General features: G+C 50.8%; 1 protein-coding gene across 23 annotated transcripts in view; it reads left to right on the top strand.

The window, feature by feature from the left end:
• SNED1 (sushi, nidogen and EGF like domains 1) overlaps positions 1-26,383 on the top strand; it is a 90,412-nt gene that overhangs the window by 24,079 nt on the left and 39,950 nt on the right. For 16 of the 23 annotated variants that reach the window (XR_012332882.1, XR_012332881.1, XR_012332880.1 and 13 more), the window contains exons 2-9: positions 9,359-9,646; positions 12,909-13,049; positions 13,694-13,856; positions 15,843-15,968; positions 16,218-16,331; positions 18,395-18,508; positions 25,792-25,917; positions 26,084-26,188. Coding sequence is in view for 18 of the 23 variants with exons in the window: in XM_073807010.1 (XP_073663111.1) it covers positions 9,359-9,646; positions 12,909-13,049; positions 13,694-13,856; positions 15,843-15,968; positions 16,218-16,331; positions 18,395-18,508; positions 25,792-25,917; positions 26,084-26,188 (1,177 nt within the window). In the remaining 5 variants the exon portion in view is untranslated. Of the gene's footprint in view, positions 1-9,358; positions 9,647-12,908; positions 13,050-13,094; positions 13,316-13,693; positions 13,857-15,842; positions 15,969-16,217; positions 16,339-18,196; positions 18,304-18,394; positions 18,509-25,791; positions 25,918-26,083; positions 26,189-26,383 lie in introns of those variants that run through there. The other 7 variants (XM_073807009.1, XM_073807012.1, XM_033859413.2 and 4 more) reach the window with 6 other exon arrangements.

Raw genomic sequence — 26,383 nt, 5'->3', positions numbered from 1 at the left:
TTCATAGGGTTTCCATCTCTCTGATTACATTGCCCATCTGTTCTTGCATGCCGTCTACTTTATCATTAGATCTCTTAGCATATTACTCAGAGTTGTTTTAAATTCCCAGTCTGATAATTCCGGCCTCCCGTCATGTCTGCTTCTGATATTTGCTGTGTCTCTTCAAACTGTGTCTCCTACCTTTTATTCTGCCTTGTAATTTTTTCTTGGGTAAAAGGAACTGCTATAAATAGACCTCTAGTAATGTGGTGGCAAAATGTGGCCATAAATTTGCTTCTAAGTTCTGCTTTCACCATACCTTCACATATTGCTGATAAATAACACTGTTGTTATCTTTCTGTCCAAAGTTATTTATATTTCTTAATTTCCATATACATAGGAATTTTCTACCTTTTGGGGGTTATGGTTTTCAGTGTAATTGCACTGTGGCCAGAGAACAAACTCTATACTTTTTGCAGTCATTTGAAATTTGTGGACACTTGCTATGTGGTCAGTATATGGTAAATTTTAGTGTTATATTTGTGTTATATATTAGGTCAATTATTATTTACATTGTTCAAATTTTCCATATTCTGACAGCTTATTTTTGTCTGCCTAGTGTATATTTTACTAGCAAAGATGTGTTGAAATGTCCCACCATGATTATGAATTGACCTATTTTCTTTTTTTTTGAATTTTATTGTATTTATTTTTATGCAGCAGGTTATTAGTTATCCATTTTATACATATTAGTGTATATATGTCAATCCCAATCTCCCAGTTCATCGCACGAATTGACCTATTTTCTTTTGTCAGTTTTTCACCTATATATGTTGAGCCTTTCTTATTAGGTATATAAAAATACAAAATTGTTATATCTTTCTTTATTATTATGAAGCAACCCTATTTATCTCTAACAATACTTACTACCTTATGGTCTAGTTTCCCTGAAAACAATATAACTGTACTGGGTTTCCTTTGCTTAGCATTTGAATGGTATTATATATAGTATTTTAACGTTTTATTTATTGATTAATTTATAGTATATATTTTAACTGGAACATCATATCCATTTAATGAATTATTGATGTACTTCTGTTTCAGTCTATCTTCTTGTGCTGTTTGTTCCACTGCTTTATATTTCCTTTTTTTCTCCTTTCTTGCCATCTTTTATGTCAAATATTGTAATCATCCCATCTTATCCCCCCATCAGTTAGGACTATCTACACTATTTCTGTTCTTTCAGTGATTATCCTAGACAGTACGATATGTGCTTTTAATTATCGATGTTCACTAATAAGTTTATTAATGCCATTGTCCTTCTCTTGGAAAATACAGTGACCTTGAATCACATTAACATGATTTAGACGCTCCCCACTTGCAGGCTATTATTGTCATGGATTTTAGTTCTCTGTTCTTAAGCACAGCTCCACAAAGCGCTATTCATGTGGTCAATGTTCACGTAGATTTATTCTCAAACCTTCTGCTTTAGTCTGCTTGGGTTGCTGTAACAGAAATGCTATAGACCAGGTGGTTTAACAGCAACAACAAAAAAAAGGTGTTTGTTTCTCACAGTTCTGAAGCCTGGGAAGTCCAAGATCAAGGGGTCAGCAGATCTAGAGTATATGGTAAAGAACCACTCCCTGATTCATAGACGGCCATCTTCTCGCTGCGTTCTCTCATGTCAGAAGAAGCAAGGGAGCACCCTGCAGTCTCATTTTTAGGGTCACTAAACTCATTCATGAGGGCTCCACCCTCATGAGCTAATCACCTCCCAAAGGCTCCACTTCCAAATACCATCACACTGAGGAGTAGGTTTCAACGTATGAATTGAGGGGAGGGCGCACAAACATTCAGCCCGTAACAACTTCTTTGTCCTTTTTTCCTTTTTTAAAAAAATGTTTATTTATTTATTTTCTTATTAGTCATCCATTTTATACCCATCAGTGTATACATGTCAATCCCAATCTCCCACTTCATCACACCACCACCACCACGCCCCACCGCTTACCCCCTTGGTGTCCATACATTTGTTCTCTACATCTGTGTCTCAATTTCTGCCCTGAAAACTGGACCATCTGTACCATTTTCTAGGTTCCACATATATGCCTTAACATACGGTATTTGTTTTTCTCTTTCTGACTTACTTCACTCTGTATGACAGTCTCTAGATGCATCCATGTCTCTACAAATGACCCAATTTCATTCCTTTTTATGGCTGAGTAATATTCCATTGTATATATGGACCACATCTTCTTTATCCATTCGTCTGTCGATGGGCATTTAGGTTGCTTCCATGACCTGGCTATTGTAAATAGAGCTGCAATGAACATTGGGGTGCATGTGTCTTTTTGAATTATGGTTTCCTCTGGGTATATGCCCAGTAATGGGATTGCTGGGTCATATGGTAGTTCTATTTTTAGTTTTTTAAGGAACCTCCATACTGTTCTCCATAGTGGCTGTATCAATTTACATTCCCACCAACAGTGCAAGAGGGTTCCCTTTTCTCCATGCCCTCTCCAGCATTTGTTGTTTGTAGATTTTCTGATGATGCCCATTCTGACTGGCGTGAGGTGATACCTCACTGTAGTTTTGATTTGCATTTCTCTAATGATTAGTGATGTTGAGCAGCTTTTCATGTGCCTCTTGGCCATCTGTATGTCTTCTTTGGAGAAATGTCTATTTAGGCCTTCTGCCCATTTTTGGATTGGGCTGTTTTTTTTGTTTGTTTTTTTTTTTTGCGGTACGTGGGCCTCTCACTGTTGTGGCCTCTCCCATTGCGGAGCACAGGCTCCAGATGCGCAGGCTCAGCAGCCATGGCTCACGGGCCTAGCTGCTCCGCGGCATGTGGGATCTTCCCGGACCGGGGCATGAACCCGCGTCCCCTGCATCGGCAGGCGGACTCTCAACCACTGCGCCACCAGGGAAGCCCTGCGCTGTTTGTTTTTTTAATATTGAGCTGTATGAGCTGTTTGTATATTTTGGAGATTAATCCTTTGGCCAATGATTCATTTGCAAATATTTTCTCCCATTCTGAGAGTTGTCTTTTCGTCTTGTTTATGGTTTCCTTTGCTGTGCAAAAGCTTTGAAGTTTCATTAGGTCCCATTTGTTTATTTTTGTTTTTATTTCCATTACTCTATGAGGTGGATCAAAAAATATCTTGCTGTGATTTATGTCAAAGAGTGTTCTTCCTATGTTTTCCTCTAAGAGTTTTATAGTGCCTGGTCTTACATTTAGGTGTCTAATCCATTTTGAGTTTATTTTTGTGTATAGTGTTAGGGAGTGTTCTAATTTCATTCTTTTACATGTAGCTGTCCAGTTTTCCCAGCATCACTTATCGAAGAGACTGTCTTTTCTCCATTGTATATCCTCGCCTCCTTTGTCATAGATTAGTTAACCATAGGTGCGTGGGTTTATCTCTGGGCTTTCTATCCTGTTCCATTGATCTATATTTCTGTTTTTGTGCCAGTACCATATTGTCTTGATTACTGTAGCTTTGTAGTATAGTCTGAAGTCAGGGAGTCTGATCCCTTCAGGTCCGTTTTTTTCCCTCAAGACTGCTTTGGCTATTCAGGGTCTTTTGTGTCTCCATACAAATTTTAAGATGATTTGTTCTAGTTTCGTAAAAAATGCCATTGGTAATTTCACAGGGATTGCATTGAATCTGTAGATTGCTTTGGTCATTTTCACAATATTGATTCTTCCAATCCAAGAACATGGTATATCTCTCCATCTGTTGGTATCATCTTTAATTTCTTTCATCAGTGTCTTACAGTTTTCTGCATACAGGTCTTTTGTTTCCCTAGGTAGGTTTATTCCTAGGTATTTTATTCTTTTTGTTGCAGTGGTAAATGAGAGTGTTTCCTTAATTTCTCTTTCAGATTTTTCATCATTAGTATATAGGAAAGCAAGAGATTTCTGTGCATTAATTTCATATCCTGCAACTTTACCAAATTCATTGATTAGCTCTAGTAGTTTTCTGGTAGCATCTTTAGGATTCTCTATGTATAGTATCATGTCATCTGCAAACAGTGGCAGTTTTACTTCTTTTCTGATTTGTATTCCTTTTATTTCTTTTTCTTCTCTGATTGCCGTGGCTAGGACTTCCAAAACTATGTTGAATAATAGTGGTGAGAGTGGACATCCTTGTCTTGTTCCTGATCTTAGAGGAAATGCTTTCAGTTTTTCACCATTGAGAATGATGTTTGCTGTGGGTTTGTCGTATATGGCCTTTATTATGTTGAAGTAGGTTCCCTCTATGCCCACTTTCTGGAGAGTTTTTATCATAAATGGGTGTTGAATTTTGTCAAAAGCTTTTTATGCCTCTATTGAGATGATCATATTGTTTTTATCCTTCAATTTGCTAATATGGTGTTTCACATTGATTGATTTGCATATATTGAAGAATCCTTGCATCTCTGGGATAAATCCCACTTGATCATGGTGTATGATCCTTTTAATGTATTGTTGGATTGTGTTTGCTAGTATTTTGTTGAGGATTTTTGCATCTATATTCACCAGTGATGTTGGTCTGTAATTTTCTTTTTATGTAGTGCCTTTGTCTGGTTTTGGTATCAGGGTGATGGTGGCCTCATAACAACTTCTTTGTTCTTTTTTCCTTTTTGCATCTCTGACTTTAAATTCCCTTTTACTGAATTTCTTTTAGTGTGGGTCAGCTATAAGACCACACCAGTCCCAGTCCCATTAGAATTTCTTTAATAGGGGTCTGCTATTTATTTATTTAGTTATTTATTTACTATTTGTATGGATTTTCTCTATTTGGCCTTCAGCAGTAATGGATAGTCTATCTCAGTATAAAACTTTATGTTGGCAGTTTATGTATCTGTCAGCACATTGAATATATAATTCCACTGTTTTTCTGGCTCCCATTGTTGCTTATGAGAAGTCAGCAGTCAGTTTACCTGTAATGCCTTTAATGGTAATGTATCTGTTTTCTCCCTTTAAGATTGTCTCCTTGTCATTGACTTTCTGCATTTCCAGTGTTTATTTTCTATAGCTTTGTTTTTGTTTTTTCCAGGTAGGGAATCACTGGGATTATTGAATATACAATCTGATGTCTTTCATCAGTTCTGGAAATTTCCCAACTATTGCATTTGTATCTCTTTGCCTTCTGTTGCCCCATGTCATACATTTGGCCGTCTTACTGCTTCCCATAGTCCTGATCTTTTCTTCATTTTCCACCTTTTTGTCTCTGTTCTAAATTGTAGATCTTTCCTTCTGAGCTGTCTTCTAGTTCCAGTTAACTCACTCTTTCTTTAGTTCCATCAGACCTGCTCTTAAATGTCTAATTTAAACAGAAATTCTCTTAATTTCTGTTATTTGGTTTTAGTGCTAGAATTTCTACTTAGTTCTTTTAAATGGGTTTTAAAAAATAATTTCCAATCCTGATGAATTTTTTTTTTTTTTTTTTTTTTGTGGTACGCGGGCCTCTCCCTGCTGTGGCCTCTCCCATTGCGGAGCACAGGCTCCAGACACGCAGGCCCAGCGGCCATGGCTCACGGGTTTAGCTGTTCTGCGGCATGTGGGATCCTCCCAGACCAGGGCACGAACCGATGTCCCCGGCATCGGCAGGCAGACTCTCAACCACTGCGCCACCAGGGAAGCCCCCCTGATGATTTTTTAATAAAATTTTGTATTGTGAAAATATACATAATATAAAATTGACCATCTTAACCATGTTTACGTGTAAATTCAGTGTCATAAAGGACATTTATGTTGTGTAGCCATCACCACCATACATCTCCAGAACTCTTTTCATCTTGCAAAACTGAAAGTCTATATCCATTAAACACTACTTTGCCCATTCCCCTTCCCCTTGGCAACCACCATTCTACTTTCTGTCTTTATAATTTTTGACTACTCCAGGTACCTCATATAAGTGAAATCACACAGCATGTGTCCCTTTGTGACTGGCTGTTTCACTTTGCATAACATCTTCAAGGTTCGTCCATGTTGTAGCCTGTGTCAGAATTCCCTTCCTTTTTTAATAATATTCCATTATGTACATATATCCTATTTTGCTTATTCATTCCTGCCTTGATGGAACTTTGGTTATTTCCGCCTTTCAGCTGTTGTGAATAATGCTGCTATGAACATGGGTATACAAATATCTTTTCAAGACCCTGCATTTAATTCTTTTTGGTATTGTTGTGGATTAAATTGTGTCCCCTCAAAATTTATATGCTGAAGTCCTAACCCCAAATGTGATTGTATTTGGAGATAGGCTCTTTAGGGAGGTAATTGAGGTTAAATGAGGTCACAGGGGTGGGACCCTAATCCAATAAGAAGATGAAGAGACACCAGAAAGCTCTCTCCTTCCTCGTGTGCACACAGAGGAAAGGCCCTGTGAGGACAGAGCAAGAAGGCAGCCATCTGCACACCAGGAAGAGAGGCCTCACTAGAAAGCAACCCTAGTGGCTCCTTGAGGACTTCCAGCCTCCAGGACTGTGGGTAAATACATTTCTGCTGTTTAAGCCACTCAGTCTGTGGCATTTTGTTATGGCAGCTCTATCAGACTAGTACAGATACATACCCAGCAGTAGAATTACTGGATCATGTGGTAATTCTATTTGTAGTTTTTTTGAGAAACTGCCTGCCTACTGTTTTCCACGGTGGCTGCACCATTTTACATTCCCATCAACAGTGCACATGGGTTCCAGTTTTGCTACATCCTCACCAATGCTTGTAATTTTCTGGCTTTTTAAAAAAAATAGTAGCCATCCTGATGGGTGTAACATGGTGGCTCACTGTGGCTTTGATTTGCATTTCTAATGATCAGTGGCATTGAGTATATTTTCATTGGCTCGGTCATTTGTATGTCTTCTTTGGAAAAACGTTTATTCAAGCCCTTTTCCCATTTTTTTAATCAGGTTGTTTGGCTTTTTGTTGTTGTTGAATTGTAGGAGTTTACTATATATTCTGGCTATTAATCCCTTATTAAATATATGATTTGCAAATATTTTCTCCCATGTGTGGATGACCTTTTTACTCTGCTGAAGGTGTCTTTTGATGCACAAAAGGTTTTCATTTGGATGAACTCCAGTTTGTCTATATTTTCTTCCGTTGCCTGTGCCTTTGGTGTCATTGCCAAAGCCAGTGTTGTGAAGCTTTTGCCCTATGTTTTCCTGTGAGTTTTGAGTTTTTAGCTCTTATATTTAGGCCCTTGATCCATTTCAGTTAATTTTTGTAAATGGTGTTAGGTAAGGGTCTGACTTTATTCTTTCACATGTGGATATCCAGTTTTCCCAACACCATTTGTTGAAAAGACTGTCCTTTCTCCATTGAATGGTCTTAGCACCCTGGTTAAAAATCATCTGACCATACACGCAAGGGTTTCTTTCTGGGCTCTCTGTTCTATTCCATTGATCTATCTGTCTGTCTTTGTGCCAGTGCCACACTGTTTTGATTACTGTAGCTTTGGGATAAGATGTGAAATCAGAAAGTATAAGTCCTCCAATGTTGTTCTTCTTTTTCAAGATTATTTTGGGTATTCTCTTGATGAAATTTTAAAGCTTGCATTTTATTTCTTTGAACATAGTAAACTTAGTTATTTTATAGTCTGTGTCTGATCGTTCCAATATCTGATGTTTCTCTTATTTCTGCTTATTCCTGTCAGCAGTGTCTCACTTCCTTGTGTACCTGGTCATCTTTGACTGTGTCCTGGAATTTGTATTTGAACAAATGTTTACAGGAATAACTTGAGGCCGAAGATGATACATCTTGCTCCAGGGAGGGTTTTTCTTTACTCCTGCCTGGAACCTAGGGGTTCCACCTTAATCTAAGTTCCAGGCTCAAAGTGCCTGGATGGCCCAGGTGAAGGGAAGGTGGCGTGTACATCTGCATAAGGACCACTTACTTTGGGTTCACCCTGATTATGAGGCAGGCCTTAGAGGTCCCAGCTTAATGTGGGGGTTATCAGGTTCCTCACCTTGAGTAGCCCCGAGTTTTGGCATTTATCTCTTTCCCTCCATGAGGCTACAAAAATTATAGGTCTGTCGTACAGCTGTTGCTTTACGTCTGCAGATGCACTCACTCAGGGGGAAAGGAGCTTTGAGTACTGGGCTCACCTCCGGTCTCTTCTTGTCCAAGATTTGGAATTGAAATATGCTCCCTTGTTCACTCTTTGGTGCCTTTGAGAGGCCTATTGGGCTTCCCTGGTAGTGCAGTGGTTAAGAATCCACCTGCCAATGTAGGGGGCACGGGTTTGAGCCCTGGTCCGGGAAGATCCCACATGCCGCGGAGCAACTAAGCCCTTGCGCCACAACTACTGAGCCTGCACTCTAGAGCCCGTGAGCCACAACTACTGAAGCCCATGTGTCACAACTACTGAAGCCCGCATGCCTAGAGCTCGTGCTCCGCAACAAGAGAAGCAACTGCAATGAGAAGCCCGTGCACCGCAACAAAGAGTAGCCCCTGCTCGCCGCAACTAGAGAAAACCCGCACGCAGCAGCGAAGACCCAGTGCAGCCAAAAATTAGATAAATAACCTTATAAAAAAAGAAGAAGAAAGGTGTATTTATCCGCCTTTCTGGTTGGTGTAGATTACAGAGCCTGCCCTCACCCGAAGGGTCATTTCTAAACACGGGCTGACCACAGTCTTCCCAGGATAAATCGTGATGGTCTAGAGCCGACTCTGTGATCGTTAGTCCACTCACCCTGCCCAGCACCCCGTGAGGCCAGAATGAGTGTTTGCTCCACCCTGCAGGTGGAAAGCCAGAGCACAGAGAGGCAAAGCCTGGCGCGCCTGGCGGCTGCATGGCCAGAGAGCGGCAGGGTCAACGCTAGAACCAGTTGTGTCTGTCCACAAGATGCCGCTCCACCTCCTGTGCTCAGGGGCCTTCTGGGGCTCCGCTACCTGGGGTCCTGAGCACAGGTGCCCCACCTGGCCCTCGAGGCCCTCCCGGCCTCCCCTGTCCACGGTGGTCCTCGCCCATCCCCACCCCTGCTCGGCAAGCACGCCTCCTCCTCACCCTTCCAGACCTGGCTCAGAGGCTGGGACTGCCCTGCCCTCCTGCGGCCCCTGATGGGAGTCGGACCAAGGAGCTGGGGCCACTGGGCAGGTCTGAGCCCCCTACCGCCCAAAGCCAGGGCCCACACTGGGGGATCCCCACCCCACGCTGGCAGCCCCGGGCCAGGCACTGTGCAGGGCACCGTGTACAGCAAACAGGTCAGAGCCTGTGCCCTGAGCCACGGCCTGTCCAGGAGGGGTTGGAGCAGGCCCAGGGATCCCAAATCAGGGACAACTGTCAGGCCATCCTGAAAATACCCTGCCCAAGGCTGGCTCAGCCTCAGAGGGTGCCCAGGGGGTGAGGCTGGGGAGGCCCCCATCTGGCCCCTCTCTGGCTTTCTGCCCCGACAGGTGAACAACAACGGGATCGTCTCCTTCCTGAAGGAGGTTTCTCAGTTCACCCCAGTGGCCTTCCCCATCGCCAAGGACCGCTGCGTGGTGGCGGCCTTCTGGGCGGACGTGGACAACCGGCGTGCAGGCGACGTGTACTACCGGGAGGCCACCGACGCAGCCACGCTGCGCAGGGCCACAGATGATGTCAGGCGCTACTTCCCCGAGCTCCCAGGCTTCTCCGCCACCTGGGTGTTCATAGCCACCTGGTACCGCGTCACCTTCTTCGGAGGCAGCTCCTCTTCCCCCGTGAGTGTTCTGTCCTGGGGAAGGGAGGACATCCATCTGGGGCCCAGGGTCTCCCTCCAGGGCCCCCTGCTTGCTGAGTGGGCCAGACGCAATCTCTGGGCTTCGTGCCCAGAGGGGACAGCTGGGCTCAGGGGGGAAGCCACTCGCCCACGGTCACAGGGCCAGGCTGGAGGGAGGATGGAGCCTGGGCCTCCTGGAAACCACCCACGTCCAGGGAAACGCCAGGTGCCCCAACACCGTCCTTCACTCCCTCGGGGGACGCAGACGGTCTGTGATAGAAGGTTTCCGTTTGGAACGGTTCAGTACTCAAAGGGTTAAATGGGAAGTTTATTGCGTTTAATACATTATTCCTTGATGACGCCAAACGGCCACAGCGCCCAGTCCAGAATAACTGACCACTGTAGCCAGCGTGGTCCGTGTGGCGGGCGGATCCCCAGTGAGGGCGGCATAGCGCTTCCGGCAGCAGATGCGTGAGCGGCACCTCCTGCGGCCAGGCCCGCGAGGGGTGCCGGGCCACAACCGCGTGGGACAGAGGGCGGCTCTCCAGAGAAAAGCACTGGGGAGCGGGCGGCCTTTCAGGACGGCGTGCCCACACATTCAATACACATTCCTTTAGGGGCACGTCTGGGGCAGGCAGTGTTCTGGGCTCTGGGGAGGCGGCCCCAGACAGAGAGCACAGGACATGACTCTCCCGCGGGGCGCACTCTAACAGGGGGGACACCAGCGACCACGTAACAGGGACGCCACGCCAGCAGGACGTGGGCTCTCCCTGATGCTGTGCAAGCCTGGGGGCCTGGCTCGGCCACGTGGGGGAGGTTTGGAGCTGGAGGGACTGGAGGGCTCAGCACAGCAGTTAGGATGGATGTGACCACACTGGGCTGAGGAGGAGAGGGAAGCCCCGAGGGCGGTGCCCGGTCTCCCATCGCAGGCACAGGGCGGGAGGGGTGGGCACAGGTGGCAGACGGGCTCGGTCCTAGATGTGCTGAGCGGAGCCCGGAGTCCCCGGCCGCGGCGGCTCAGGTGGGGACGGGGCGGGGAGGGACGTGCAGGTGGTGATGAACCCTGCAGCCCCCAAGAGGCCAAAGAGAAGCCAGCTGGTTGGCAGGTACCCTGCGAGAGTAACCGTCACTGCTGGGGCTGTAGCAGGAGTATGAGAGCAAATCAGGAAAGATGGGCTTTTTCTGTAAACATTACTACAAAGAAATTTCACGCCTGAGCTTTTGTTCACACATAGCCCACTAACATTTTGTATGTCTTGTTTGTTTTTTCTTATCGCCAATTTGTAAGAAAAATGTCTTTTTAACAAAAAGTAGAGAAAAAGAATCTCCAGCCCCACCAGCAGGAGGCAACTCCTGTTCAACGTGTCCTATTGTGAATCGACCCACACGTTAAAAAATAAATAGAACCACCTGGAACGTGCTGTTTTGTGAGTGTTTCTTTCACTCAACAGTATTGTGGGCACTTTCCTCATTCTTATATGTTCTTCTGCATCATTTTTTATGTTATAATTTCACCTCTGCAGAGTCATTTTACCTGTTACTTCTCCGCCTGGGAGGAAGGAGGCGCCCAGGGCCCCTCCTGAGCAGACAGAGGAAACCTTAACGTTCTCCTCTTTTCAAACCCGGAGATGTCAGTTCCAAAATGATTACCTTGTGAGACGGGGAACCGGGATTCTGAGTTTGGGGTGGAAACCAGGCTGGGAACTGGGAGATGGGGAAGCCCTCCCCTGGGGGCACCTGCAGGGCAGGTCGATCAACAGAAAGTGATGGTTAAGCTTCGGGCATGTCCTCATCCTCCTCAAACGTCTGGGCCTCATAGCTCGCGAAGCCCCTCCGCTGGCCTTGCTGACCAGCCGCGGTCCGGCCCTCCTCACACCGTCCCACTGCTCGGGCCTTCCAGCCCTCACGCCCTCCTCGTCCTGAGTCCCAGCTCCTGAGCGTGCCTTCCTGCAGGAGACTGCTCGGTTCCCCTGCTGTCGTCTTTCACCGTGGACGCCCCCATGCGCGATGCCTGCGTGCCAGCCCAGCGTGGCGGCACTTGTGCTCTGGTGGGCCTGCTGCCTCCGTCACGGGGTGCCCCGAGGGGCGCCGCATCGCCCCCAGTGGTTTGTGAAATCATCCCGGCATGAGTTGCTAGAAGGGAGATTGCTGCCTGCGCAAGTCTGATTGCCCCTCAAAACTGCCCACTCGTAGTTGCATAAGCCACATTCAGAAGCGCCTGTAGCCCTGCACCCCGGCCGAACGCACCGCTCCACAGGCGCGAAAGGAATGGCCCTGGTTTTTTCAGCTTTACGCATCTCTGATTTCTAGTAACGGGGAATCTTGGCCAGTTGTATTCCATCGTGATGTTTCTGTTCACACCCTTTGCCAATTTGTCTGTAATCTTTCTGTCCTTTTTCTTATCGATCCGTGGAAGTTCTACTTGAATTAAAGACATCACCAGTCTCTCTGCCGTGCGTGTTATAAACACACTTTTCCCTTCACTCGTTGCCCTTCAGCTTGATCTCGTGACGCTTTTTTATATCCGGAAGTTCTTGTAGTCAAATGTATAAACCTCCTTTGTGGTTTCTGCAGTTTTAACAAATGTCAGGCTTAAAAGCCCTTCCCTAGACGTTCTACATATTCGCCTACGCTTTCCTCTAGGCCAACGACAGCCTCATTTACAACCTTACTCGGTTCGGGATTTATTTTCGTAAGAGATATAAAGCTCCAATTTAATTGTTTTTCAGAGCTTCCTATTTGTCCCACGATCATTTCTTAAACAATCTCACCCTTTGCCCATTCTGAAATAGCACCTCTTATGTGTACACTGTCCACCAATATTTTCATGGAGGATTTTCCATGAAAACCAAAAAACTTAGCGATTGAAAACTGCCTTTCCTTCTTTCCCCTTTTTATCTTTCCCCTTTTTCTCCTTTTACTTTTCTGTTCATCTCACATGAGATGATTTTGTGGATTTGGCCAGGTAGTCATGAACCCTCTGTGCCCCCAGACCCACAGAGGAAACTGTCTGCCCCTGGCGTCCGTGGCCTCCACAGCCCCTCAGTGGGCTTCACTCGCTCACCAGGCGTCAGATAATACTGGGGAGGGCAGGCGTTGGGGACACAGCGGAGGATGGAGGCCGAGGTCATCGGGGCCTCCCTGTGGCTGACCATCTCGCTGGGGAAACAGAGGAGGGACCAGTGGGCGACAGCAATGTGGGCAGGGCGGGGTCTTTGGGTGGAGACGGGGGCACAGGCCCCGCTCAGGCCCCTCCTTGGCAGGTCAACACGTTCCAGACCGTGCTCATCACCGATGGCAAGCTCTCCTTCACCATCTTCAACTACGAGTCCATCACGTGGACCACGGGCACGCACGCCAGCAGCGGGGGCGACGCCGCTGGTCTGGGGGGCATCGCGGCCCAGGTAGGGGCCCCTGCTCCCCATGGCTGGGACTGTCACGAGCTGATGAGGCAGGTGGACGCCCCCCGCGCCCCGCTCCACCCAGTGCTGTGCAGAGGCCTCTCCCGGCCCAGAACCACAGAAACACTCTCCGGCCAAAGCACCTTTGTCCTGACCCACACGGCCGGCCCTACAGGGCCAGCTGCAGCTGGGACAGAGTTCTGTGTGCGCTGTGGCCTGGGGTGGCCTGGCCCGTGGCCTGAGGGACAGTGGCCAGCAGAAAATCCCAGGTGCGGAGGGTGGTCAAGTGCGAGCCCCCAGGGCCTGGGAGTGCCCCTCCCCCCGCTCCAGGCTCTCTGCTTTCTCCTGAGGTCACACTGGCCCTGGGTCCTAGGGGAGGCCCAGGAGCCCAGGAGTGGGCGGGAAGGGGTGGGGGGAGGGCTGCCAGGGCCCAACCAGGTCAGCAGCTGGAGGAGCTGCTGGTTAGGGTGGGGCGTGGCTGGGAGGCGGGGACCGCACGGGGTGGGGGGCGGGCCGGTGAGGATGCCCCTGAGTCTTCAGCACTCCGCAGCTCACGAGGCCGCCCCGCGGGAGGTGGGTCTCAGGAACGTTAGGGAGACCTGCGGACCCAGCCCGCACCTGCCCCCCTCTCTCCCACCCGCCCGCAGGCCGGCTTCAATGCGGGTGATGGGCGGCGCTATTTCAGCATCCCCGGCTCACGCACAGCGGACATGGCGGAGGTGGAGACCACCACCAACGTGGGCGTGCCCGGGCGCTGGGCGTTCAGAATCGATGATGCCCAGGTGCGCGTGGGGGGCTGCGGCCATACAAGTAAGAGGACAGAGAGAGTGGCTGGGGTGGCGGAGGGGCATGGACTAGGGAGGCGGGATGGCGGGGGGCGGGGAGGGGGAGCCCCGGGCCTCTTGGGGACGCACGGCCCCGCCCACCTCGGCTCCTCTCCCCCGGGCTCACCCCTGAGCCCCAGTCTCCCCCTGGGAGGCCTTCCTGCCTCTGCAGAGGGGAAGGGGTTTGCTGGAGACCACGGTTTGAAGTGTGAAGGGGTGTAAAGGGGGGGAGCTGGGGTCACATCCCCACCCAGGGAATCCTGGACATCCCTGCGTGGCCTCCCGCGTCCTCAGGACCACCTGGGAGGCAGGCCCTCTTCCCACCCACTTTGCTGCCTTGCTTCTTGGTGGGACTTGGTGCTTGTGTGACAACCTGGACATCTACCTGACAGGAGGGAGCTCTCTGATGCCCGGGGTCCTTCAGGCACAGAACACAGAGCAGACGGGAGCAGGGTCCACCCCGGGGGCGAGCGTGAGTCCTGTGGAAACAGCGGGACTGGCCACAGAAGGATGTGCTCCCGGCTCTCCTGCTGTGTGGCTCTGGGTCACAGACCCTCCTGAAACCCCTGCTTATAAACGGAGGGGGGAGGGTGTCAAGTGACGGGTTCAGCCGTGCCACTCCCCCTGCCAAACCTGGAGCCAGTGAGGCCAGTGCTGGGACCTCCCCCGGAGATCGCCTCCCACCCCCATGGGGACCAAGGCCACCAAGAGGGGCTGCTTCTCCTGAACACCATCCCAGGGATGAACCCAGCGCAAGGAAGCCCACCCAGACCTGCCAGGGGAGCAGGCGCACACCCCGGGGGGAGGGGCGGGGGGGCGGGGAGGGCAGGTGTGTACCGCCCCGAGGACTGGATATGGGCCCTGGGGAGAGAGGCCTGGGGAGCCTGAGCCCACCCACTCACCAGTGTGAACGAGGGGGCGGCCCACAGGGCCAGGAGCCCAGGGGCCGCTGATTGCACCCCCTCCCCCAGAGTGGCAACACCCGCCCGGGCTCGGAGCCGCGGTGGTTCGGGGCACGGGGACGCTACTCCGTCACCGCACCTTAGCGCGGGCAGCACAGAGGTCTGGCGCTTGCCAGCGGCCAGGGGCTTGGGCTGTGGTTGAGGGGTAGAGTATGGGTGCAGGTGTGCGTGCAGGTGTGCGTGCAGGTGTGGGTAGGTCCACGCTCCCCACAGAGGCTGCCGGCTGTGAGGCTGCAGACTGGGGTCCTCAGAGGAGGGTCCAGTCAGTCCCCCGGGGACGCCGTTCCCATGTGGCGGTGCTTCTCTCCCGCCCCAGGCCTCTGCGGGGAGCAGACGGAGGAGGCCCTGCTTGGCCCTCAAAGCTCTCGCGCATGGAGGCCCTGAGGGGCACAGTCCCGTGGGGTTGCAGGGAGACCGGCCCCCTCGTGTCCCCGCCCCACGCTGCAAGCCCAGGAGATGGAGCTCGTGCGCCTCAGTCTGGAGGCACCGGGGAGGGAGGGTGGGTTCACACCTGAGAGGCGGGGCGCCCACACCTGTCAGTCTACCTTATGAGAAGGGCTGGTCCTGACACGGGCTCAGGCAGTCAGCCGCCACCCGCTGCAGGGCAGCCGAACTACGCGGCCTGAGTGCCGGTGTGGCTCGGTGAGTGGACCGGTGGGGGCAGGGACGGTCCTCAAAGGCACCCACAGCCTTGGTGGTCCTCGAGGCCCGAGGGCCCTTCCGGGAGTGCCCCTCTCTCCCTCCCTCCTGGACACCAGCCAGCTCTTCCCGGGGCCCTCCTAGTAACAGGCGGTCTGAAGCCCTGGGATGCCCCCGCACCTGCCCAGGTGTGCTCATTAATGGCGGGTTTTGGTGGCCTTGTTTCTGCGGAGGGTGGGCCCCATGAGCTGAGTCCTGCGGGAGGCCTGTCCTCAGGATAACGGAGACCCAGCAGCAGCGGACCTCGCAGCGCCTCCCCCGAGAAGGGCCCCCGGGCCAGGCTGACGGCCCTGCCCTCCCTGTGTCCGCAGCCTCCGTGTGCCTGACCCTGCGCCCCTGCCTCAACGGCGGCAAGTGCATCGACGACTGCGTCACGGGCAACCCCTCCTACACCTGCTCCTGCCTCTCGGGCTTCACGGGGAGGAGGTGCCACCTGGGTGAGTTTCTGCTGGGACTCCGCCCACCTGGAGGAACCAGCAGCACAGCCAACGGCCCCAAGAGCCCGAGGCCGCGGACCTCTGACCCCGTGGTGTGGGTGGCGTCCGGGAGGCACCGCCGGCGGAGCCAGACACAGCGGCTCCGTGATGGCGAGCACGTGGGCGGGCTCTGCAGCCGCGCCGCCCCGGGCCACGGCAGGTCTTCCCCAGCGGCGCCTCCACTGAGTCCCCGGCTGCCCCGTTTTCCAGATGTGAACGAGTGTGCTTCCCACCCGTGTCAGAACGGCGGGACCTGCACGCACGGCGTCAACAGTTTCATCTGCCAGTGCCCGGCCGGCTTCGGGGGACCCACCTGTGAGACAGGTGAGAGGAGCCAGGGGCTGCAGGGCCGCGGGGATGGTCCTGCCCGACCAGGGAGTGGTGGCTAGCCTGGTGGGGGCATCAGGTCAGCGTGCCGCAGGGGGCCCGGCCCCAGGGAGGCCCGGGGGCAGGGGGCGCAGGAGCCCAGACTCCAGAGGAGAGGCCCCGCCCCGTGGGCGTGACAGGAGCGCTGACCACAGCACACAGCCAAGGGTGAGGCCTTGGGACAGGGCAGGGCCTGGTTCCGGACGCGTCTCACTGTAGGCCTGCACCCCTGAACCCCTGAACCCCAGCTGCTCCTGGCAGGAGTGCAGGCTGTTTCTCTCCATCCCGGGGGTCTTACGGCCTAGATGTGGGTTGGGGTCTTTCTGAAGACCCCCTTGTTGCTTCCAAACTGCAGCCCACACGCCCGTCTGCCGCCCCACTTCTGAGCGCGCCTCTTCGGGGCAGTGCTTTCTGATCAGGCCTCCACTCTCTGCCCTTCATGCAGCACCTCTTTGGGGCCCCTCACCCTGGGCCCTTCACCCACCTGGTAAAGGAAGGTGGACGCCCCACTCCCACCCCCGTGCCACTGTGGGAAGCCACTAGGGGAGCCCAACAGACGGAGCCCCTTAAAATCAAAGCACGATGACCCTTGCTCCCCACCCGGCGCAGCCAGACACGCTGTCCCGTGCACACGCTTCCTGATGTGTAACTGTCGTTTAGAAAAACATGTAACACCTGGTTAACTCGAGCGTGTACGAGTAACCGCCGCACCGATGTCTCAGTCTAGAAAAACCATTTCTAATGGAGACTTACGGCCACAGGGAGTGTTTTAAAGTCCTTAACTCTGGCGTGTATACACGTGTCCGGGCCGGGTGGGACCCTGGGAGGGCTTGGGGCCAGAGCCAGGAGCCCTGAGCCTTGGCCTCCTCATGGCCACCACGGCAACACCCACGGGTACCAGCCCCCAGTCCCCCATGAGGCTCTCTGGTCTCAGGACCCACCTCGGCCCCCAGAGCCCATGACAGCAGGGATGCTGGGCAGAGCCCAGCAGGGACATGGGTACCGCCCGGCCCGAGGCGCCCCTCCCCCACCCGTGCCCAGCCCTGCCCTCTGGTGGAGTCGGGGTCCCAGAGACGGGGTCACCGTGTGCCGTCAGCCACCAGAGCACCGCCACACCCCCCGGGTTCAGGCCCCCTTCCTCCCACTGCCCCCACCCTGACTCCAGGCTGGGCCGCCCGCTCTGGGGATCCCGTCTGGTTCCTGTATTGAGTCCTTTCTGGAATGAGCTGTCAGCAGGACAGGCGACACAGCTGGGGGAAGGCAGTGTCCCCCACCTGCTGCCAGCAGCCACCAGGTGAGGCCAGCATCCTGGGTGAGGGGCAGGCCAGAGCGCCAACAAAGGCGGGTCCCGCCTGCTCACCTCCAGCTGACTGGGGGCCGAGGCCTTTGCAGGGCTGTCCTTGCAGCAAGAAGCGTCACCTCGCCCACCCTGGACCCTCAGCCCGGACCACTCAGGCCCCTCCTGCGCCCCCTCAGGGCTCCGTCACAGGCCGTGCCCCCAGCCCAGCTGGGAGGAATCTCTCAGCCCCAGAGCCCTGTCCTGTGATGACAGCTCTGTCACAGTCATCTTAGCAGGGGCACTGCCCAGGAGGGTGGGAGCTGGGTCCCATTCACCCCCATGTCCCCCGCCAGGCACAGGCACACCCTCCCTCCTCCCCAGGTCTGCTGAAATAAACCCCATTCAGACAAGCCTTCAGTGCCCTGGTCCCCCAGGGCCCGATGCCCTCCAGAGCCGGCCAGAGCCGCGCGTGCTGCAGCCCGCGATGTCGGCGGTGGGGCCGCCCGCTGGGGTCCCACGGCCTTCCACCCTTGTGCTTGTAGCCTCCCTGCGACGCCAAAGAGTGCGGGAACGGCGGCCGGTGCCAGGCGGAGGGCGGCTCCGCGGTGTGCGTGTGCGCAGCCGGCTACATGGGCGCGGCCTGCGAGATGGGCGAGTGTGCCCTCGGGTGGGAGCAGGGGCGCGGGGGGCCAGGTGCTCAAGGGCTGGCACAGAGCCGAGCACCCACCTCTGCCGCCCCCAGATGTGGACGAGTGCGGCTCTGACCCCTGCCTGAACGGAGGGTCGTGTGTTGACCTGGTGGGGAACTTCACCTGCCTTTGTTCAGAGCCCTTCGAGGGACCTCGCTGCGAGACAGGTAACGGCCACGTGCCCGAAGCCCCCCACCGGTGACAGCAGTCAGCTGCCCCCTTTCCCTCTCGGGGGTGGGGGGGTCTGGTCTGAGCTCTGCTGTCCACGTGCTGGGTAAGGCTGAGCGAATGTCTTCCCCTCTCTGGGCCTGGGCTCCATCCGGAAAATGCAGGTGTGGAGGAGCGCCCTCCCGAGGCCCCTCTCCCGACTCAGGAGATAGATTCTTGGCTGTTTAACGTCCCTCCTTCCTACCCCAGACCCCTCGCCTTGCTAGGGAACAAGCCGTGGGCGTCGGAAAGAAAGCTGGTCTCTCCTACAAGTGATGGAGGCTGCTAGCTCCTGTTCCATTGCGTACTGTTCTAAGTGCCTGTTAGGACTCGGTAGGTCAGTTAGAAGACCCACGCAGTAAGTTCGGGGCGTTAGCACCTGACATCGCCTTACCTCCCGCAACAGCGGTGCTTGCATCTCCCCAGTGGGGGGGCGCTCGAGACAAACTCAACTCGATTTGCTTCGGGTCTCAAAACCTAAGAAGGAAACTAGGTTCTACCCGTGAGTAAGACGCGGATGGACGCTGTGCCCTCCGTTGGTCTTTGGTCGGATGGCCACACGCAGGGCGGGCTGTGTCCTGAGGCGATGGCGAGGCTTCACGGTGCAGAGGGCGAGAGGGTGGCAGCCTTACCTGCTGCCTGAAATCATCGCGATGTGTCACACGATTGCCTAGATTGTGATTTAAGTATCAGCGTATTTAACTAAACTCACGTCAGAAAACAGAGACGTGCTCGCAAAAGACTTTGCAAAGAAACCATGTTTTGTACGAAGAATAATGCAAACGAAAGCAAACAATAGGAAACAACTGACTTGTCTACCCCAGTACAAGCTCATTAGCCACGTTGCACATACAGCGGGAAGCTGGCCAAACGTTGGAGATTATAAAAAGCAGTATCTAGCCTTCTGCTTGTGGCCAACAAGGATTAACTGCCCTGGGAACTTCCCTCTCGCTGTCAACAATGAGAAAACCAGACAAAATATATGAAACAACTGTTTTCAGCCATTGGACAGCAGAAAGTAGAGGGCTGTCATCCCTGAGAGAAGGGAATGAAATGGGGTGAGCCCTACAGTTGCCCCAAGGCTGCCTTGGCGCCGTTTCCAGGCTGCCATGCCGGGGTGGGGCCGGGGAGGAATCCAGACTCCAGCAGTTCCTCTGAGTCTCTGGGTCAAGGAGACAGAGATTCAAATTCAGTGGCTGGAATTTGGGGGAATAATACCAGCAAGGACAGAGCTACCGAGAGGGGAAGCGGGGAAGGGGAGAGAGCACGAGATTGGCTCTGGAGATCTGCAGGGGGACCCCTTGAGTGTGGGTCGGGTGAAATCTATTGGGCTGGGGAAGAACCACTGGGAGTGATGAGTCAGACAATTCCTGGAACTCAGACCCGCCTCCCCACCAGCTGGAGTGGAGTGAGCTCTTCGTAGCCAGGGCCAATGCTGAGTAGAGTCCCCAGTGGTATCACCTTAGTAGTGGGGATAAGTAAATGCTAAGCTAACGGCTAATCTGACCTGCCCCAAGAAATCTTAAAGGAAAGTTCGAAAGGATCAAACTGAGCCCAAGTAATTTCACTCTCTGCCGGCATAAACTCCTCCACCCCTCAAAGGAATAATAACGGAGGCCAGAACCCCAAGATACCCGACCAGAAGTCACTACAGGCGCACAAAGGAGTGAGAGCACACGACCCAGCCAGGAGCCAAATAGACCAGTAGAAACAGGGGCCAGAGGCGACAGAACCAGCAAGTACAAATGTCCAGTTGTCCATCATGAACACGCACCATGTGTTCAAGACTGTTGAGGGAAAAAGACATAATGAGAAGTAGGAGATAGAAAAAAAGAAGCTTCTAGAGATGAAAACTGTAATATCTGAATTTTAAAAATACACTGGATGGTGTTAACAGCAGGTTAAGACATCACAGAAGGAAAGATCAATGACCTTGAAGAGAGAAAAGGAAGCAATTCAACATGCAGCCCAGAGACAATAAGATGAAAGGACAGCACCTCCTCAGGGGCCTGTGCACAGACACCATGCAGTCTGGCAGGTGTGTACTTGGAGTGCCGGAAATGAGGGAGGGGGCTGAAGGGGTGCAGAGAAAGTATGTGAAGAAACAACAGCCAAACACTTTCTAAGTCTGATGAAAATGAAAACCAAACCTCCAAGAAAAACACGAAGCCACATCATAGTCAAATTGCTGAAAACCAGTGACAGAGAAAACCTTAAAAGTAGCCAGAGAGAAAAGGCAGACTGCACAGAGAAACAAGAATGACAACAGCCTCATCAGAGACAACGCAGGTCGGAAGACACTGGGACGACACCCCTAAAGCATGGAAGAAATAAGCTGTCAACCTCGTGCTATACACCCAGCAAAACTCTTCCAGAAATTCAGGTGAAATTAAGATTTTTCAGACAGCAAAAACAGAGAATTCACCACCAGCATATATGCATTACAAGAAATGTCTTTTCGACAGAAGAAAAATGGTCCCTGATGAAAATCTGGATCTACACAAAGGAATGAGGAGTTCTAGAAATGGTAAATATATGGGTAAAAAGAAAAGACTTTTCTTCTTACTTGTTAATCTTTTTAAAGATATTTTTAAAACAAAGAAATAGCAACATATTTGGGGTTTACAATATACAGAGAAATAAAATGTATGACACCAATAGCTTAAAGCAGCCTGTGCAAGCGTTTAAAGGGCCAGATAGTAATATTTTTTTTGGCGTTGTGAGCCATGTGGTCACAGCTATTCAGCTCTACCAACGTAAGGCAAAAGCAGTGAGCCACAGACTGTGCGTAAGTGAGTGGGCGTGGCCATGTTCCAGCGATACTTTATTGTTTTAAATGGGTGGCAGGCAAGATTTGGTCTTTGAGCCTTTGCTTATCAACTTCTGGCATAAGGGATGGAAAGGGAGAAATGGAAGTATAATATCGTAAGGTCCTGACATTATATACGAAGTGGTATAATACTGTTTGAAGGTCGACTGTGGTAAGTTAAAGGTATACATTGTAAACCCTAGAGCAGCAAGTAAAAAAATAATAATAATGAGTTATAGCCAATAAACCGATCACGGAGATGAAATGGAATCCTAAAAATACTCAATACAGAAGGTATGAAAAGAAGAAAAATGAAGATAAAGAACGCTGGCTGTAACTACCACTGAATATTCAAAGGTACAATTACAAACTACCAGATTTTAGCAGTGGAAAGGAATTCAGGATTCAGAGGATTTAATCCTTAAATAAATATGTAATGTTAACTGAGCAAATGAGTTATATTACTAGCTACCTCTAGTTAATAAATAAAAATAAAAGTGTGCAGGAAACTTTGAAAAATCTACAGTCATTGAGAAGAAAAAGGAATATATTTTTCTAACTCAAAATGAAAACACAACTTTATATCTTTAAGAATAAATGAAGCCTAGTAGTTAAAGTTTAAATAACTTTTTAGTGGCATTTATGAAATTTTACATATGCTTTCTCACCTTACGATTTCACATAAACAAATGTTTTGTTCACCCAGGGAAAAAAAAAAAAAAAAGACGAAAAAGGAACAAGGAAGAAGTGGGACAAATAAGAAACAATAGCAAGGTGATGGGTTTAATCCAGTCATATTGGCAATTACATTTAAATGTAAAAATGGTTAAAAACACAAAAGACAGAGATTGTCAAATCGAATTGAAAAGCAAGACCCAACCATATACTTTCTACAAGAAACCTGCTGCCAATAGGAAGACACAGATCATTTTAAAGTAACGGGATGGGTCTCACACTGAGTGCAGCGACCAGTCCTGGACTGAGTGCTGGGAGCGGCTCGGAGGACTCTGACGGCTCTGAGGACTCTGACATAGCAGCGGGCGGGGTGGGGAGAAGCACAGGGGCGAGTCGTCATCATTTTCCTCTGGTGTTCCCCCGACCCCGCCGCCTGGTCTCAGAGCAACCCCGAAACCAGAAATCGGCATCAGCGCTGACGGAGAAGCAGGACCCACAGAGGCAGCAGTGGGCGGAGCCTTCTGCTCCAGCCGGGGGAATTCTGGGCTTCACAAGTGTGGGCAAACTCCTGCTGGTTTTCCCTTTCTCTGTCCTGCAGCCACGTGACCCCAGACAGGCGTGCGGTCACAGGAAGTAAGTAGCAGAGTGGGGCCACTCAGCCCAGATTTCATGCCAGAGGACGAGATGTGCTGCGGAGGGCGTGGAGGGGGTCTGGGGCGGCAGCCCCATCATGTTCTTTCTGAGCTCCTGGGCTCCCTCAAGTTGGGCGTGTGTAATCTGATAAGCAAAAGACAAACAACTCAGCGGAAACAATGGCAAAGAATGTAAGCAGGAAAGTCACACAGAGAGAAACAAACACCATAAACAAGTGAAAAGAAGCTCAGTCTCACTAATCAAGAAACTACAAATTAAATAAAAATCTAATTTCAGGTTTTGCCCATTAGATTGGTAAGAATTTTGATAGTTGATGGAATCGGGAATTGGAAAGGCTGTGGCAGAATGAGTGCCCCCATTCTCCCCGGGGAGTATTGATTCTATTTTCCTTGAGATTTTTTTTGCAATCGTTCATATGTATTACATTTACAGTTAATTTTTAAACCATAAAATGATGGATAAAAAAATTAAAAATGATACCATTTACTGAAGGACTTAGGTATAAATGTAATAAAGCACTTTCAGGATTTAAATACTGAAAACTACAAAATGCTGATGAAAGAAATCAAAGAAGCTCTCAGTACATAGAGAGACACTATGTTCATGGATTAGAAGACTTAACATAGCGAATATGTCAGCTCTCCCCAGACCGACCTGTAGATCTAACATGATTCCAATCAAAATCTCAGCAGGGTTTTTGGTAGCTGCACACAAGCTGATTCTATAATTTATATGGAAAGGCAAAGGAATTAAGATAGCCAAAACAATTTCGAAAAAGAAGAATACATTTTAAGGAATCACACTACCCGGTATTAAGACTTATTATAAACCTACAGTGATCAAGATTATGTGGTATTGGCAAAGGGACAGACACACCAATCAACAGAACAGGAAAGAGGATCCAGAAACAGACCCACACAAACATGGGTATTATTTTTTGAAAAGGTATAAGAGAGATTCAGCAGAAAAAGGATGCATAAAAGCATGGGGACCAGCAAGGACGCAGGGACTGGGCAGCGCTGCTTCAACCTAAACACCTCTTATACAAAGATTAACTCAAAATGAATCATAGACCTGAACCGAAAACAGAAAACTATAACGTTTTTAGAAGAAAACTAAAGATTTTTAGATAGAAAAATCTTTGTGACTCACAGTTAAGCAAAGAGTGCTAAGACAAGACCGCAAAGGCATGCTCTATCAAAAAAAATAGATAAATTGGACTTCATCAAAACTGAAAACTCTTCCTCTGTGAAAGACATGGTTAAGAGAATGAAAAGACAAGCTAAAGACTGGGAGAGGGACTTCCCAGGTTGTGCAGTGGTTAGGACTCAGCGCTCCCAATGCAGGGGGCCCGGGTTCGATCCCTGGTCAGGGAACTAGATCCCACATGCATGCCGCAGCTAAGAAGTCCACATGCCACAACTAAAGATCCTGCATGCCTCAACTAAGACCCGGGGCAGCCTAAATAAATAAATAAGTAAAAAAAAAAAAGACTCGGACGCTTAACCAAAAAGGATACACAGAAGGCAAATAAACAGATGAACAAAACTGTTGTCATTAACTATTGGTGAAACGCAAATTAAAGCCACAATGAGATGCCACTGCAAGCCTATGATAATCGCTAAAACAAAAGACACTGACCTGGTGAGGGTACAGAACAACGGGAACTCTCACCTATTTTTTGTGGGAATGCCGAACAGTTTGGCCACTCTGAAATAGTTTGATAGTATTTTTTATAAAGTTAAACATACACTTACAATATGACCCAGCAATCGCACTCCTAGGTATTAACCCTAAACAAATGAAAACTTATGTCACACAGAACTCTGTACAGGAATGCCTGTAGCATGTCTATAGCCACCAGAAACCGGGAACCCAAACGTCCTTCCCAGGGTGAACGGACACATGAACTGTGGTACCTGTCGACGTGGGACACAACTCGGTCATAAAAAGGACTAATTACTGATGCTTATAACACCTGAGACAGTCCTGGAGGCATGACGCTGAGTGAAAGAAGCCAGTCTCAGAAGAGTACAGGTTGTTTGCTTCCACTTCTCTGGCATCCTTGAAAGGACAAAACTGCAGTGATGAACAGATCAGTAGCTCTAGGGGTTCAGGACGGAGGGGGTCTGTGACCCTGCAGAGAGAAAACAAAGAGGTCTTTGGGATGACGGAACGTCCCGTATCCTGTCCTGTATCCATATACACACAGCTATACATGTGATAAAATTCTTAGGCGTGTCCCTCAAACACAAGTCATTTTACTGTATATTAATTTCAAAGATAAATTCTGAAAAAACATGAGGAAATTGAACATTTAGAAACAAAAAGACTAAAAAGGCAAACACGAATCAGGAGAAGCTGGAGTGGCTGTATTCAGATCATTCAGATTAAACTTTTGAGTAGGAGAGCAGCCAGAAATGGGGACCTTTTATAATGACCACGGGCCAGTTCATCAGGAAGACACAATAAATATGCAACACCTAGTAACGCAAATAGAAATACCCAAAGCAACAGCTGGCAGAGCTACAAGGGGAGACAGATCCCCCGTCACAGGCGGGGCTTTCGGCGGAACTCCTATCTCGGTGGCCCAGAGCATACAAGCATGGGGACCAGCGAGGACGCGGGGACTGGGCAGCGCTGCCAGCCGACCTGGCCCGACTGACAGTCACGGACACCCACGTTCCTTCCAGGACTCACGGAGCCTTCACTATGACAGACCATCCTGTCGGCCATAAAATAAGGCTCAATAAATTGAAAAGGACTGTGTTCTCTGACCACAGCAAAATTAAACTAGAAATCGGCAGCAGAAAGATAACTTAAAGGTAAAAATCCCAAATCTTTAACTAACAGAGATGCTGGATGGGAAATGTCTGGAGGCTCTGGCCTCAGCTGGGCCCTTTGGTGCACACCGTGGGGCTCCCTCCTCACTCTGGCTTCTCATTCTGCTCCAGAGAAGGGGCTCGGGGACTGAGGGGCCGCTAGAGGTCAGTTTCCGGGCGCTCGGCACTAAGGACAGAGGTTAAGACACCTCCTCTCCGGCCCGAGGCCCCATCCTCGCCGTGCTCTCTGCGCGGCCTCGGGTGACCTCCGTCTTTCTTGCAGGAAGCCACCCGGTGCCCGACGCCTGCCTCTCGGCCCCCTGCCAGAACGGGGGCACCTGTGTGGATGCGGACCAGGGCTACGTGTGCGAGTGCCCCGAAGGCTTCATGGGCCTTGACTGCAGGGAGAGTGCGTGTGGGCCGGGCTGCCGGGGCCCCGTGGGGTGTGCACGCAAACCCCCATGAGAGAGGCTGTGGGGAGCGGGGAGAGGGGCTACGCGGCGGGGTTTACGGGACGGTGGTCAGGAGAGGGCACCCCGACATTGGAGGCTCCTCCCTCCCTCCCTCCATGGCAGGAACCCCCAACAACTGTGAGTGCCGCAATGGTGGCAGGTGCCTGGGGGCTAACACCACCCTCTGCCAGTGCCCTCCGGGCTTCTTTGGGCTCCTCTGCGAATTTGGTAGGTGCCCAGGGCTGGGATGGGGGCGCCCTTCCCGCCTGGACCCTGAGAATCCCCACAACCACCGTGTAAGTGGTGGCTTGGGCCTGGGCCCGGACCCGCAGGGCGGGCCCCGGGGGGTGGGGTGGGGAGGCCACAAAGGTGCCCGAACCTGGTCACCCGGGCAGCTCGGTCCTTCTCAAGGACACACGGTCT

This window comes from Tursiops truncatus, chromosome 7, assembly GCF_011762595.2.
Source record: "Tursiops truncatus isolate mTurTru1 chromosome 7, mTurTru1.mat.Y, whole genome shotgun sequence".
Taxonomy (NCBI): Eukaryota; Metazoa; Chordata; class Mammalia; order Artiodactyla; family Delphinidae; genus Tursiops; species Tursiops truncatus.
The sequence above is the reverse complement of the archived record's forward strand: the minus strand, read 5'-3'. Positions and strand labels throughout refer to the sequence as shown.